This window comes from Coturnix japonica, chromosome 9 (assembly GCF_054131305.1).
Source record: "Coturnix japonica strain WE chromosome 9, WE-NBRP24, whole genome shotgun sequence".
In the NCBI taxonomy this organism is placed as follows: Eukaryota; Metazoa; Chordata; class Aves; order Galliformes; family Phasianidae; genus Coturnix; species Coturnix japonica.
Genome location: NC_140671.1, coordinates 7,953,035 through 7,968,663, shown reverse-complemented (window position 1 = coordinate 7,968,663; position 15,629 = coordinate 7,953,035). Strand labels below are relative to the sequence as shown.

Here is a 15,629-nt window from a genome sequence, read left to right as displayed (position 1 = left end):
CTGCCTTTGTTTTAGGAGTCTGGGGGAGCAGCAGACAGCAGTGCTTTCTGGAAAGAGCTCTGGGCAGCCCTCAGAGAGTGGGAGCATTGCTATCACACCTACTTATATGGACAGCCCTCGTAAGGTAAGGCATTTTTGGTCCTTTTCTATACCTACTATTTATTATTTGAGAAATTCTGAAGTAAAGAGGACTATTATTCTAAGAACATGACTACCTCACACCATGTTTTACTCTGTAATTCAGCAAGTGGTCCTGTGCCTGGGATGTGTGTGAGGGCATAAAGGAGAGACGGGGGTGCAACCATGCTCTAATTACTGCATACTGATGAAATCTTTGGGATGCTATCTCAGCATTTGCTAAAACTTTGCTGTGCTAATTTACATGGTGGTATTTGTTAATTAGCCCATTTCCTTTCCTGGCAGCACACTTCATTTCAGTCAGAGTTTCATTTTAGATTAAACAGTACAGTGCAGTTCTACACCTGCGTGGTGACTGTCTCGCAGAGCATAATTAAACTATGGGTGAAGCTTCAATGGGATCTTAATATCTGGAACTCCAGTTGCTTACTTCTGTTTGAAGAAGGTTTGTTCCTGGTTCGTGAGTTTGATGTCATTCCTGCACTAACTTAGTCTTCTCCATCATGGAGTATATCTCCTTGCTTTCTTCAGGCCCTTAAGAAGCTTTGCCATTCCTCAGCCTTCCTGTGAACTTTGCTGTGAGTGCTCTGAGAGACAGAACCTCAACTCCAAGTCCAACTAGAAATAATAGATTGTTTTTCTGTCTTCTGGAATGGAAGTCTTTAAGCATGAGTAACGAGGAACTAAATGGAGATACTACACTTAAAAATATGACCTAGGTTTAAAAGTTGGAAATACTAAAAGAAAATGTTCTCAAATTTCCTGCCATCAATCTAGTAGATACTTAACCATCTCTCTTCTTTTAGTATCTGTGTTTTTATATTCAGCCTTCTGGGTCAACACCAAGGACAAGCATTGCAGCATTCTGGAGTCGGGGATATTGCTAGTTGAAGTGACTGAGGAACTGTAGTAATCATGGTAGTAGGCACCTATTGTAGAACGAGAGTGTTTCTAAAATGGCAGTTAAGATCAGCAGGTCATCCTTAGCTTGGAAGAAGTAGGTGCAGAACTTGGCTTCAGAGGCATGTGTACAAAACTTCAGGTGCTAATTTATGCTTCGCTTCATCCTCAAACTTCCCTTTTTAAATATGGAAATGCTTAATGTTTCTTTCTACCACTGAACCTGGTGAAAATTCCATGTAGGACACAGAAAAAATGTGTGTGGAGTTGTTATGCACTGCAGAGGGAAAAAGACCAAATTGTCTTTCTTATCACTGGCTGTTCTGATGCATCAGTGTGCTAGAAGTTACATACCAGACCTTTTGCTATTAGCAAAAGCTATTGAGCAGATGCTATTTCCTCTGGTTGTAAAAGTAGGTGTATTAAGACACTTTTCTTGAAGGGTAGGTGTAGAATCTGGAAGAGTGTGTTATCAGTTGAAAGCATTTAATGCTCCTGTAAAAATATGTGGACATAGGAACTTGGAGGGAAGCTGTTGGGATCTGCAGATTGATGAGTCATATTCCACTGGATAAGTAGTCTTATCTGGCAACTCTGTGGGCACTTGGAAGCATCAGTGAGTGTGTGCCTTGTGTATCCAGGACACACAGACCTGTTAGAGTTCATCAGCACAGGTATGTCTTTTCTGAGATGCTGTTTAGCACTGCAGTTGTTCCAGATCAAAACTGAGCCACTGGCTCCACCTCTTCTCTGTTTCAGAGTAGAACTGACAGGTCGCTTCAGCCAGTTTCTACACAATACATAATTATTTAATGCAGTAACTTGGTCTGCTGCAGAATCTGTTTGCTGAGTCTTTGCCCTAATGGATATAGATTGTCTGGCATTGTATCTGCTGTGTAGGTTATTAGCCATGTAACCCTGGTACTGATTCTTAGCATAAAATGTTTAATTGCATGTATCAGGGTAAGCATCTTAACTGCAAGCTAGGCAAAATATTTTACCTAGGGAACAGGATAAAGAATTGCAAATAGAGAATAAAAATGTAGTCAGGTTCTTTTATTGTCTTTTATGATAAGAGGATCTCGACATGTCTTTGAATAGCAGTGGGGGATACATTCACTTGGGGTTGGTTAGTAGGTAGGGAGCACAGCACAGGTGGTGCCTGTTTTTGTTCTGCATGAAGTTTTAAATGGAGTGTTTAGAAGATCTTTGTGATGGATTTTTCTTCCCTTTACTTTGCATTATACCGGACCTGCGTTTCACAGGAGCAGTAATGCTTCTTTGCCTCTCTCCCTCTGTATCGTTTGAATGACTGAGAGGCCAGAAAATAGCTGGCCTTCCTTGGATACGTGTCATTACACATGGTTCTACAATTTCCTGTATCACTGTTTAACTTTGCGTTTGGAATGAAAACCCACTTACTCCAGAGCTCAAGTCTTTCTCTTATAAAAGTATGGAGGAAAGGCCGCGCTTTTGAATTGAATTCTGGTCAATGTGGTTTTAAAAATGTTGGAAAAGCATCTGTGCTGAGGAAGAGCAATATCTTGGTACAGAGAGGGAAAGCAAGTGTGTGTGTGTAACTCCCAATTCTCTGCATCCTGCTGCTCGTGACATTCTGGCTTTATTTGGGATTTACATTCTCCTCTTACTTTCTCTCTGTGGTCATTTTTGTACTTGCACAACTTTGTATTTGCTTCACCTCCTTGTTCCTGTTGCCATTAATGGGCCTACTTCCTCTGATGCCTTCAGGATGGGGCCTTCTTTATGGATTTTGTTCGCAGCCCTCGCTCAGCTTCAACCTTCTTCTCACAGGTTAGTTTTAAATGGGGTCTTGTCATCTCTGGCTTTTGGACTGAGGCAATGGAGAGCATTGGTTGCCTTGAGCTTGCAGCTTGGCTAGTTTCCTGATCTGCTTGCTGAGAGATGCACAGTGTTAAAAAGGCAGAGTGACTGCTGGTGGAGGATGTGACTTTTTCCTTCTGCCATTCAGTATTTTTGGTGTGCTTTGGATATTCATGTGCCCTGCATTACTGTCCTTTGCATTACTGTCTCGTCAACTGCTGAAGCTTCTCTTTCTGTCAAAGTAATGCTTTTCCAACTTGCTAAACGAAATGACACCAGCTTACTTTCCCCATTCTCAGCTACATTTCTCATGTGGTCTTTGACTGTGAGAGATCCAGATCAAGTCGTGTCCTGGGGTTCTTAAACAACTGAGGGCAGAAAATACTGATTTCATCTTGATTTAAGAGTCATTGTGACAGAAGCTGTTTGTACTCCTAACAACAGTTAAGAGTTAGCAGTAATACAACGTAACAGTAGAAAATACTGCTGGTTGAAGTGAGCTCTGAGAAGGGAGAGTGGTTTTAGCTGAGTGTGGGGACTGTAGATTCCATGTCAGCATTTGCCATTTCTCCCTGCTTGAAGAGGGACCCCTGCCATTGCAGCATGATGGGATGGAAGGAATGGAGAACAACATAAAGAATTCTGGTCTCACTGTCAGACCTGAGTCAGACTACCAGCTTTGTGACTTATTTTTTTAACTGTGCTTGTGCTGTGGATTCATCATGGCAGATCAGCCCTCATATTTACACTAACTTGAGTTGCTAAGTTACTCTGCTGTTTGTATTCCTCTCCCCCACCTTTCTAGCTTTATATAATGCCTTTCCTGAGCTATATGTGTTAAAGACAGATGGCAGTTACAGCCTGTACTTTGCTGAATCTCTCATGTTCTTTCTGAAAAGATTTTATGTTAATTTTTTTTTTAACTATTTAGTCTGTGGTATAATGCAAGCATTCCTGCAGGAAAATGTTCTTGTTGTCTCAGTGACACAGATGTGGGTGGGTGCCAACCAGCATCCCTGTACTGCCCTAAGAAAGGAAGGAGGATGAACTGATTCCATGCATTATGAAACTTGAATTCTGTGTACTAAATCTGCATATTTTTGTCTGAGAGTTGGACATGTTTTCTCTAACTGCACGTTATTTTCTTGTAGTGACTAATTTTCCTCTTCTATCCATTGCGTGTTTATAGTTGCACTCAAATTGAAAATGTCAGGTTGGGACTGGGATTACTAATTTGTCAGTGTTTTTTTCAATGCAATTGTCTATCCTCATCTTTATGAGGGTCACTGTTGAATGCCAGCATAAGGGAATTTATGTTTGTTAGTAGCTCTGTGGCGATAACAAAAGAAAGACTGCATTTATGCTTTCACTGTATGCTTGTTCTAGCTTTATAACATTGCTTGTCATTAACAAACTTCATCTGAGAAGGAAAATTGGGAGGGCAGGGGAAGAAAGGGAATGGAGGAAAGATTACATCATAAATCCAATGAATGTGTCCTTACTCCATGCAGGTCTCTATAGATCAATCAGTTCCTGGAACCTCAGATGCCAGTACATTGATAAACACGGGGCAGTCAGCTGAGAGGGGCAGCACTCAGAGCTTGGGAAGTTCCCAGAGCACAACAGAACAAGGATATGTCCCAGCTGGTGCTGCAGAGGGCAGGTAAGAGGAGCACTGTAGTGCTTCACAGTGGATCTGTGCAGTATGTTCCCCTTTCAGGTGCTGTGAAATAGGCACTTAAACAGGAACCTGAGAACAAGGTATGCTGTGTCTGAAAGCAATTGTGATGAGACTTTTCCATGTGCAGAAAGAGCAGTAGTGAAAAATAAGCCTTGCAACCCAGTTTTTGAGAATTAAATGAACGAAGGCCTTACAGCTCCACCTCCAAAAAAAGCTTAAATCTTCCAGAAATGAAGGCATTCTACATCTGAAATCTATTAGAAGGAGACCAGGCTTTGAACTGACATCACTGACATCTGTCTGTCTGTTCAGCAAAGGGAGCCCTGCAGGTCTTAATTGGGTGGAGTAGGTTGTAGAAATCCAAAAGGATCCAACCTGAAGGAAAGACACCAGGGAGGAAGCAACTTTAAAACTAAACTGTATTAGCACCTGCTTCCTGTACTTGTATATTAAAGTGTTTGAAAAAGAAAAAGCCAGTTTCAGAGTATTTGCTGTCCTATAGCTTCATCCCATAAGTGAACTGGGTCACTGTAGCAATGACCTGACAGCCTCAGGGGGAGAAAAGGGTGTTATGCCTCTAGTTGTCCATGTTAAAATGAGAAAGGAAATAAATGAAACTAAGTCATTGTTCAGAAAAGAAATGAGAGTATTTTTCTGAAGTGCTCCTATTGGAAGAAATGTTGCAAGCTGCCCTGGTTTTTGGACATACGTCTCTTTGCTTTGCAGCTCTCAGCAGTGCTCAGTAAGTTCTCTGACTTCCTCTTCCACCTTGATGGAGATCCTTGAAGCCATGAAACATCCCACGTAAGTGTTTAATCCAAATATGCTCAACATCTGTCTTGAAGTTTTGTAAGTGAATGTGGGGCGTGGAGTCACTTACAGGAGAACCCTGTCAGATGTGAGTTTTTCCAGCTGCTTTTTGCTATTCAGTTCCAGTCTCTCCAGTAATGAACTTTAGACATTAAGGTACCAGCAGTGCAGTGCAGACTTAAATTACTTGAGTTCCAGTCCTACCAAAGTGAGAATTCTCAGTAACACTGAAGTGCCATCAATGTCATCTCTCTGTCTCATCACTCAAAACTAACAAAATACCACTTTGGGGGCATCATGCACCTATTGTCTTTTATCTTTCCCTTTTTTTTTTCACCCAACGGTGATTTTTGTCTTAGTAATTAAACAGAATTGTTGAGCAGGCTGTGCTAGCGTGTTTGACTTGCTGTGTTTCAGCACAGGGATCCAGCTACTCTCTGAGCAGAAGGGCCTCTCTCCGTCCTGCTTCATCAGTGCAGAAGTTGTGCACTGGTTGGTGAATCACGTGGAAGGTGTGCAAACTCATGCCATGGCAATTGACTTAATGCAGGTAAGGGAACTGCCTGGGGGAGCAGAGCTCCAAAAATACCCCCATTCTTTGAAGACAGTAGAATAGTGGAGGAAAGCATTGCAATAATTCCTGTGAACTCTGCATTGTGTTGGAACCACAAAGCACCACAGTGTGGAGTTCTTTTGTCTTGTAGTAATTAGTTTGGCTAATAAAGTTGTTTGTATCGATCATATACAATCAGCAAAAGTCTTCTGTCTTGCTAAGTACATGCTGGTTGTGTTCATGAATCTGTCTTCCATATTGAATTGTGTCTGGGCAATGGCTGGAAACGTTTTGGAGTTAATTCCTCTACTGAGATCCCATATCAATTGACAGAGAACCTAGAACATCTTTGAACTCTCACCTCCCTATAATGCATCTGTAAATCCAGAGCATGGTAAGGGAGGAAGGCAGACATCTATGGAAAGGTCAAATATGATTTCTCCAGCAGATAAGAACTTGGCACCTTTACTGAATATCAGAGGAAACATTGCTGGTATTCTCCACAGGCACATTTGGACAAAAAGATGTCAGGGAGAGAACTGATTTCCAACTGTTCTTTAATAACCTTCTGTGTAAATAAAAGAATGACTTCTTTTCCATTGTGCTGTTTTGTTCTATTTTTTTGTTCAGAAAATGCTAGAAGAGCAGCTGATTGTCCATGCATCCGGAGAAGCTCTACGAACCTTTATTTATGGCTTTTATTTCTACAAGATTGTTGGGGACAAAGAACCTGACAGAGGTCAGAACTGTGTTACAAGGCCTTCCTCGTTATTCCTTTGCATAATTGCTAGCTGTAGTTGATTATTATGGGTGTTGATGCAGGAATGCACTTTGAGAGCAACCAAAAACACTGCTCAAAAGAGAGTCAAAGAAATGTAGACTTTGGGAATGTTTAGAAAGTAAACACCTGTGGACAACATAACCTAATTTTTTTTTCCTTACCCATTTTTATAAAGAACTACTACTCTTTATTGATCCTGAGCACTTGTTTCTAATGGTCATCTGTCCTTCCCCTTGCTTTTTGTTCAGTGGGCATGCAGCAGCCTGCCATGTGGCACACAGCTGCCATGGATGACTTCTCTGCCTTCCAGAGGAAATGGTTTGAGGTGGCGTTTGTGGCAGAAGAGCTTCTGCACTCGGAAATCCCTGCGTTCTTCCTGCCCTGGCTGCCCAGCCGCCCGGCCTCCTATGCAAGTAGGCACAGTTCCTTTAGCCGCAGCTTCGGAGGACGGAGCCAGGCAGCTGCACTATTAGGTAGGTGCACAGCACAGGTGACAGCTGGGGAAGTTCACAGGGATGGTTTAAGGGGGGAAGAGCAGCCAGTCAAAGAAATGATCTCACATGGACCAGCAATAAAGCTGCAGATTTCATGCTGACGTTACACGTGTCTCTCAGGTAAACTTGTCTGAGGTTTGTTTCACTGGCTGGGCAGAGCAATTTTTGCTTCTGAGTACGGGAATTTATTTTGAAACAAAGTGTTATATATATTCTGTTACTGAACCACCACGTCATCCTGTAGAGCTCACAAAGGAGAACACTAACCTGTCTTGTTGATCAGAGGAACTCTTTTTCAGTCTATGATGGATGAGTTGTGAAACAGCAAAGCAACTGAACTGTGCTTGAAATGACGTGCTGAATTGCTTCTTGATGGCAGGAGTCCCAGTAAGATCCACATGTGTTAGAGAAGCTTTCTGTGATTATGTGCTCGAGGCTTCTTGGCTAATCTGAATTGTTTATAGGGAGACTCCTTATATTAAAGCCTTGGGGACCCAGCTACAAATTATCTCTGCAGTGTGGAAGCAGCATGACTTGCATATCAAAGATGTTGCTGAATGAGATACCATTATGATATCTGAAATTTTGTAATGTGTGTAGTGCTTCCACTGGCAGCCTGTGAAACGTACTGGTTGTATGTTTGACTTCGTTGCTTTGTCATTTCTTTATTTCCAGGCCAGCCTGGGTCTTTTGCTTTTGTTTCCCTTTCCCTGTTTAAAATTACCAGAGAAATCATTGCTATGCAATTGTAGCTTCAGATTTACTTAGATACACCTTTTAGAAGCCTAATTTCAATTAGGGATACAAAGAAAATTCTGTTGTTCTCTTGTTTTGTATATTTGACTTTCTGAAGAGAAGCTTCTTATTGCTCATACAGTATCGCCTAAATCTGAAGTTACAGCCATCCTTGTGTATTTCTGAAAGCCTTGTTGGAAGAGGAACAGCATCAGATGTGGGAAAATGTTAAGGACGCAAGTCTGAACTGATGGTTAATTCCCTGAAGCCAACATATGTTGGATATTTTTCCTTGTCACACGATAAATCTGTTGCCTTGGCCAGTATCCAACCTCATTAGCTCAAGGATTTGCCAGAACCAAAGCCTGAACGTAGGCTGGTGTGGGAGCATTGTGAAGGCTGCAGGGGCTCGGGCTGGATCGTGTTCCTCCCTTGATCTCTTACTACTTAGGCCAAAAAAACACTTCACTTTTCTATGTCTGTACTCTTTTGTGAGATGAGAAAACTGAGACTCAGTAAGTTGGCACCTGGGGAAGTGGGCACAGAACCATCTGGTGTATTCCGACAATGTGTGTTGGAGTGTACACCTATGTAACATTCGTTTCAGTTGTGATTATATCCATTCTGCTATTTAACTAACATGCAGTCCTTGGAATAATGAAAAGTTCCCCCAGGTAGCTCACATAGTTTTTAAGAAATAATAGTGTCCTGGAGGAAAATCCAGCGTGGAATGTTTTCCTTACCAAGGAACTGTTTGAACTGATGTTTCTGTGCTGTCCCTCTTCTACACAGAGCTCTTCAAAAATGTTACCAGCTCATCCAAGGCAAGGAGCTTTACTAAACCCAGATGACCTCTGCTCCATTTGAATTCATTTGTTCCTCTCTTGACTTTGATTTGATTGTGGTTTGTGTTTCTTCCCCTCCTCACCTTCCCTAAATGTCAGGCTGTGATATGAAATTGCATGCAAACATTGGTAGCTCTGGAACAAGCTCCATGGATCTCTAAAGTCTTTTTCCCTCCCAGTTCCCCTATTATTGCCCACTGATTGTCCCCTTTCCCTTCCCAGTGGAAGTCTGACCTGTGATACACTAAATCTCATCCCTTTCAATTTATAGCAATGCATGCACTAGCCACTGTAGTCATATGTGTAGTGTAGTCTGCGACTGGAGAATAACCTGCCTGCTTCTCTCTGATGCACTTAATGAATCCTTAGTTATATACTTGCCAATATACTTGCAGGTGAGTTCTCTTAAAATCAGGTCTATGGAAGGCAGGGTGTTTATTTTATCAAAATTAAACTGGTTTTAATCTGAAGCTTCTAAATTCAGAGTGACATGGTTATTTCACATCTGTTTGTAAGGTCCTTGTGATTAGTTCACCTGATTGGACAGCTTTCCTGTTGCTTTGCCTATGAATTACATAGGCAAGGTGGAGAGGCTGACTCCAACCCTAATGGGGATGTTGTGTTATCTGGAAAAAAGAGCAGCCTAAGGGAGCAGGGAGCTCATTCTTCACTGTGTGCTGGTTCAGACATACTGGACTGTGGTGTTACAACTGATACCTCAGCCAACAACTGGCATCTGCCCAGCTAAGCTGCTTTTACTTTATGGCTTTTGGGATTTGCTTTCCAACATCTCAAAATGGGATTCATACTTCATTACAAAACTGACACTGTAATCTTGTAATGCACGTTGATAATCCACTGAAAAGGAGCAAGAAAATGGGAATCCCAAGATGCTGCTCTGACTATAGCAGAGCAGCTCAGAAATGACACATGGATTTGTCAGAAAAGACAAACATGAATTTTAGTTACAAAACAAAACTGGATGATGTTCTTTCATTTTTCCTTTATTTGTACTTTTAGCTGTTCCTGAGCTGCAGTAACGACAATATAGAAGATTTGCTTTTACCTTGAAAATTGCGTCCAGCCAACTTAGAGTAGCAGTGGAGGTGGGAACTGTCCCATCTGCCTTCAGGACCAATTCAACCATTAAGTCATTAAATGATGAGGTTGTTTAAAAGTTGACCTCATTAAAGAGTGCATATGAGCCTCTGCTTAAGCAAGAAATAGCAGCATCCATCCCTTGTGTGTCAATCTGAAAGGAAAAAAACAACCAAGTTTTTCAATAGTAGTTTTTAGCCCTTAGTTTCTGTCAGTATTTAGCTTTATAAAAATGGGCAATAATTCCCTTGTACAAATTAAAGTTGAAAGTGACCACAGTGGTTCACAGTATTACTTTGGACTGAAACTTGGGTATCTGGTTTCTGTCCCTGACCTTGAAGTCCCCTTATGACACCATACAGGTCACTTCCACTTTCTTTGCTTCCATTTCTCTCTTACTCAATACTTGAGATTTTCCTTCATTAGGATACTGGGCTGTGGGCACAGGAGGAGATGGATCTTGGGCTCTGTCCTGGCACTCACTGCAGAGCAGCACAGAGAATAGCAGTGATGCTGCGTGTATCTTGGTTTGACTTCTCTTGCTTTTAAGAAAAGCACTGTATGTGCAGTTCTAGCTGTGTGATAATGTGGGATATTGATATGGGGTTAAAGATACATGTTTACACGTTTAATTTCTAATCTTCCTTGGTCCTGGAATGCTCCTGCCCTGTGCAGCAGCACCGTGTGATTTCTGGTGGGGTCACACTAAACCCAAACTGTGGCTGTGAAGGAGATGGGTCTGCCTTGTTGTTTGCTCTGATGTTGCTTGTTGCTGAGCTTCTTTACTCTTGATTCTGTATCCATATTACAATTGAAATGTCTTTTCACTTCTTGGGAAGGTAATTTTATGACACAGACCGCTCATTTGAGCAATATTTTGATTTGATTTTGCTTTTTCAATCTGTATAGGCAGAGTTCTGGGACTATTCTGCAACCTAAAAACATTTGGGGAGGACTGAGAGGGTAAATTCAAGTATCTTGTTTGTCTTGGTTTTTTTTCCTTTTATCCAACTTCCTTCCTTCTCATCTCTTACATATACCCCGTTCCTTGGCTGCGTAGCTGCCACAGTGCCTGAACAACGGACTGTGACGCTGGATGTGGATGTGAATAACCGCACAGACCGGCTGGAGTGGTGCAGTTGTTATTATCATGGCAATTTTTCCTTGAATGCTGCCTTTGAAATCAAGTTACACTGGATGGCGGTGACTGCAGCTGTTCTTTTTGAGATGGTAAGAGTTCTGTGTACCAGGTAGACACAGCAATGCCCTTCTGGCCTTTGTATCCCTCATACTGCTGGGGGCATATCTGTCACATGAAAGTATTAGGGAAAACTTTCTGAGAACATTCGAATTGCAAACACAAGCAGTAGATGTCTTTTTTTTTTCATGTTTAGATTTTTTCTCTTTATCTTCTTTCAAACTCAAACTATCAGTGTCAGGTTTCACTTAACCCGGCCAAACAGCACGAGGTGCTTGTTTGTGCTTTTATGTAAAATCTATTGCCCTGTTCCAGTAAAGCAGCAGTGCTTTGCCACTGATGATAAGTCGGCTGAATCAGTTCCTGAAAAATGTCCTATTTTAAAGTGCTTTCTGATTGATGTGGCACTTATAAAAGGAAAGCCTTGTGCTTGTATTGCTCTGCTTGCAAGGATGCTTGTGTGCCTGCCATGCAAAGTGAGCTGCGCCAGTGGGAAATGGAGTCGTCTGATCTATTTTGGGGGAGTTAGTTGCTCCTATGCACCTTGATGTCCCATAATGTGCCGTGTGATTCACCATTTCAGTCTTTTTCTCAGGTTCAGGGTTGGCATCGGAAAGCCACATCTTGTGGATTCCTGCTGGTTCCAGTCCTGGAAGGCCCCTTTGCATTGCCCAGCTACTTGTATGGAGACCCACTTCGAGCTCAGCTGTTCATCCCACTCAACGTTAGCTGCTTGCTGAAGGAGGGTAGTGAGCACTTGTTTGATGGTAAGAGATGTTTGTTCTTTTGTTCTACACCTTGATGTTTTTTCCTGCAAGTAGGTCCGTCATTGCAGACAGCTGACATGAGGAACCTTGTTAGCCAGACAATATTAGCTGGAGGAAGGGCCTGGGTTTGGGTTTCAGCAGCTGCTGTCAGGGAAGTTGAGCTCAGAGGAAGCAGTGCTGGTAGCCTGGTCAGCACAGACGTTTTATATATATATATATATAATATGAATATATGTGTGTGTGTGTGTGTGTATATATATATATATATATATATATATATATATATATATATATATATGGAAGTTCCCAGGCACAGGAAGGGCTGCCTCTGGATGATCTCTGCCACAGTGTTGCAGACCCCCACAGGCCTTATATGGAGTAGATATGGAGTAGATGCTCTGTGTTGTTATACATTAAAAGTCCTTTTTGCTGGTAGACCCTGCCCAGAGCTGCTCTGAATTTGTGTCCTGCATTTGTTTGTCCTCCTCCTCAGTGAGATTAGGTTTTCACAACCCTTTTTATAGTTTCCATGGTTACATTCACAGTGTTTGCATGTGAGATTAGGAGCTAGAACCTGCAGTCTCCCTTTCTGTAGTGTGACCCTGCCCTTCTGTGTGATGCTGTTGTGACAGGCCTCAGATGGAAGCTCAAAGAGCTCTATCCCCACAGAGAGGCAACACTGCATTGTGAGAGGGGGCAGTCAGTAAAAAGGCTCCGTTAAAAATAAGACAAGTATTTTATTTTCATGAATCCTTTAATTCTTTATAGCTGTATGTCCAGGTGTAAATATGGAACAGTCAGTGACAAATCCATCTGCTGTGATGTCAGTGCAGCCTCTCTGACTGTGAACTATTCTCACTGCACTGTGTGGTGCACTGTGACTTCAGCTCACGCTCCTCCTCGTCCCCTCCCACACACCCTGTTATGATTCTTTCCTTCATCTCTGGAGATGCACAATTGAAATTCAGGGATGAATCTGCTGCTGATACATATGAGGCATATCTCTGATAAGTGGGCATTCAAGGGGCAGCTGACAGAAAGCAGTGGGATTAAAAGAAATTGCTGGAAAAACCAAAGTGCACAGAGGTGTTCTGAGGGAAGCTGTAGTTTTTAAAGAGGAAAGTGGCTTTACTAATAACCTTTTTGTTTGCTTCAGGCTTTGAACCAGAAACATACTGGGACCGTATGCATCTTCTGCAGGAAGCAATAGCATACAGGTGTGTACAGAGCAGAATGACTCAAACATTTGCACCTCCTTGGAGAATGTAGGATGAGGCTTACAATGAACAGCCACATGCCTGTGTAACTTGAGTTCTGTGCAGTCTGCCTCTCTGCAGCCTGCTTGGCAGCTTTGAGATCAAAACATAACTAGAATGTCTGGAAGGTTGGTTTTATTTGCTGCTGTTTGTTCCTCCAGATTTGGATTTGTGCAGGACAAGTACTCGGCTTCTGCATTCAACTTTCCAGCTGAGAACAAGCCTCAGTACATCCATGTCACAGGTGAGCAATGCTTGGCAGGCACTGGAGGCAAGGAGGAGGCTGTCATAAACAGAAGAATCATTTGCCATGCAGTTTGTGTTTTGTCAGTGACATTTGTCCTCATTATGTCCCTAGTCAGATGGCAAGCAGCTTTATCAGCCAACACCAACCAGGGAACTGGCAAGATAGTATGAGAAGTGCAAAGTGTTGCTGCTAATGAATGGCCCTGGTTTGAAATCTTACTTTATGGCATCTCTGAAACTTTATTTCTAGGAGGTGGAGAAATAATAAGAAATAAGGCAGAGCTTATTCCAGGTGCAGAATAAACAGATGTGTATGTAGGAGCTAGAAGGGAAAGGAACTGGGAGAAGTCAATGCTGGGCTCTCAGGCTTAAGGTCAGTGGTAGATGTGTCTCTACCTTATGCACTGAAATAGATGGAATATTTAGGATCCACTTCATAAATGTTAGTTTTATCAGCACTTTAAACTATGCTCCATGAATGGCACATTGCAATGAAATAATGTGTTCAAAAGGGCTGTGAGAATGTGAAGGCAATGACAGGAGAAGAGCTTTAGGAAGACTGCAGAAGAGAATGCAAATTTATGTAAGGTCAGAAAGGTGGATCAAGGCCTATTCTTCTGTTTCTTTCTCTTGTAGCAAGAGAAAAGCAAGACTAAGTGCTCTTTCCCAGTGCTGCAATTTGCAGGAAGTAGTAGTGTGTAAAAGCAAAGGAAGAAAAGTGTGTTCTGTTTTGCCTTGCTAGAAGGCAATTAATGGAAACTCAGTAAGTCAGCTCATAGTGACTTAGGACTTCAGCCTCAGGCAGACCTGTCTGTTTCCCTCAGGGACGGTGTTTTTGCAGCTGCCATATTCCAAGCGGAAATTCTCCTGCGGGCAGCAGCGACGCCGGCGCAACTCCACCAGCTCCACCACCCAGAACATGTTCTGTGAGGAGCGCATTGGTTACAACTGGGCCTACAACACCATGTTGACCAAAACGTGGCGGTCCAGCGCCACCGGGGATGAGAAGTTTGCTGATCGGCTGCTGAAAGACTTCACAGACTTCTGCTGGAACAAGGACAGCCGGCTCGTGCTTTTCTGGACCGACTGCCTGGATAAGATGCATGCCAGTGCCCCGTGAGATGGGGCTTTGTCTCATGAGGAGAAAGCTTTACCTTGTGGCAAGGAAGCAGAAGAAGAGAATGACTGGAAATAGCCCGTCTGGTGGTTTTGTCCTGTGGCTCCAAGCGGACCTGATCAATATAGCTGTTGATATTCAACTGAATTTGATTAAGCCCTTGGAAAAAGAACCTGAGCTCTTGGCTTGCTTCTACCTGTCACCTGACTGCCACTTGGTATTGAGTTGATGCAGTCCTTAGTTGCCAAAATTTCAGTCAGAGCAGAGGTAAAGCAAGAAAAATGCCAATGATCTTCAAGGGCAGTTCCATTCAGCACAGAATGATGGGGGCGGCTAATGGGCACTGGAAGTGGTCGGTGCTGTTTGCCTGCCATGGCAGGCTGCAGGCCCTCCCTTCTCCTTTTGAGGTGTACCTCAAATATTGTGTGAATATGTATGATAAAGTGTGAGAGATGACTGTTAAATTTCATATGTGTAAATAAGTAAAAATGCTGAAAATTGAGTGACCTGATGTTTTGTAGCAACTCCAGACAGTAATACAGGGAGGAAAAGAGAACATCACCAAAGGAGATGCTGCAGCTGGTGTGCAGCATGGTCAGAGCACAGCAGCCGGAGCAGTGGCACACAGTGGGAGTGTACAACCTGCTGCTGCCCTGCAGGGCCTGCATCCACCCTGCAGAGAACCTGGGGGCACTCACCATGCAAAGATGCTGATGCGAGGAAGAGGAGGAATTGGATTGTTAGGATAAGTCTACACAGTGAAATGGAGATGCCTGCATTCCAGTATACAGTCACTGTCCATGCAAGCAGAAGGCAGCACACAGTGAGTGGGAGAAGTGGGCATGGGGTGGTGGGTGCAGGACCCTGCATAAGTGGCCGTTCCTGTTCTCTGTGTTCACTGCACTGAGGGCAGTGGAGGGCTGATGCCTTCTCACTACAGCTGATGCTGCAGTTCTGTCCCTATAGCTGATTGTCCCCTAAGCTCTGCTCAGTGCTGTGAGACCTCACCTGAGTCCTCAGCACAGGAGAAACATGGACCTGTTTGGGTGCATCCAGAGGAGAGCCACAAAAATGTTGCAGGGAATGGAGCACCTCCCTGTGAGGACAGGCTGAGGAAACAAACAAAAAAACCATCATCAACAAGAAGAAAAAACAGAATCGAGAGCCT

General features: G+C 42.9%; 1 protein-coding gene across 9 annotated transcripts in view; it reads left to right on the top strand.

Moving 5' to 3' along the window:
- DEPDC5 (DEP domain containing 5, GATOR1 subcomplex subunit) overlaps positions 1 to 14,963 on the top strand; it is a 37,484-nt gene extending 22,521 nt beyond the window's left edge. For 5 of the 9 annotated variants that reach the window (XM_015877904.2, XM_015877900.2, XM_015877902.3 and 2 more), the window contains 12 exons: positions 16 to 124; positions 2,788 to 2,850; positions 4,392 to 4,543; positions 5,288 to 5,365; positions 5,789 to 5,921; positions 6,555 to 6,663; positions 6,954 to 7,178; positions 10,938 to 11,107; positions 11,671 to 11,842; positions 12,999 to 13,059; positions 13,260 to 13,342; positions 14,169 to 14,963. In XM_015877904.2, the coding sequence (XP_015733390.2) occupies positions 16 to 124; positions 2,788 to 2,850; positions 4,392 to 4,543; positions 5,288 to 5,365; positions 5,789 to 5,921; positions 6,555 to 6,663; positions 6,954 to 7,178; positions 10,938 to 11,107; positions 11,671 to 11,842; positions 12,999 to 13,059; positions 13,260 to 13,342; positions 14,169 to 14,464 (1,651 nt within the window). In that variant the 3' untranslated portion in view covers positions 14,465 to 14,963. Of the gene's footprint in view, positions 1 to 15; positions 125 to 2,787; positions 2,851 to 4,391; positions 4,544 to 5,287; positions 5,366 to 5,788; positions 5,922 to 6,554; positions 6,664 to 6,953; positions 7,179 to 10,937; positions 11,108 to 11,670; positions 11,843 to 12,998; positions 13,060 to 13,259; positions 13,343 to 14,168 lie in introns of those variants that run through there. The other 4 variants (XM_015877907.2, XM_015877905.3, XR_014949163.1 and 1 more) reach the window with 2 other exon arrangements.
- Positions 14,964 to 15,629: the final 666 nt, after the last annotated feature.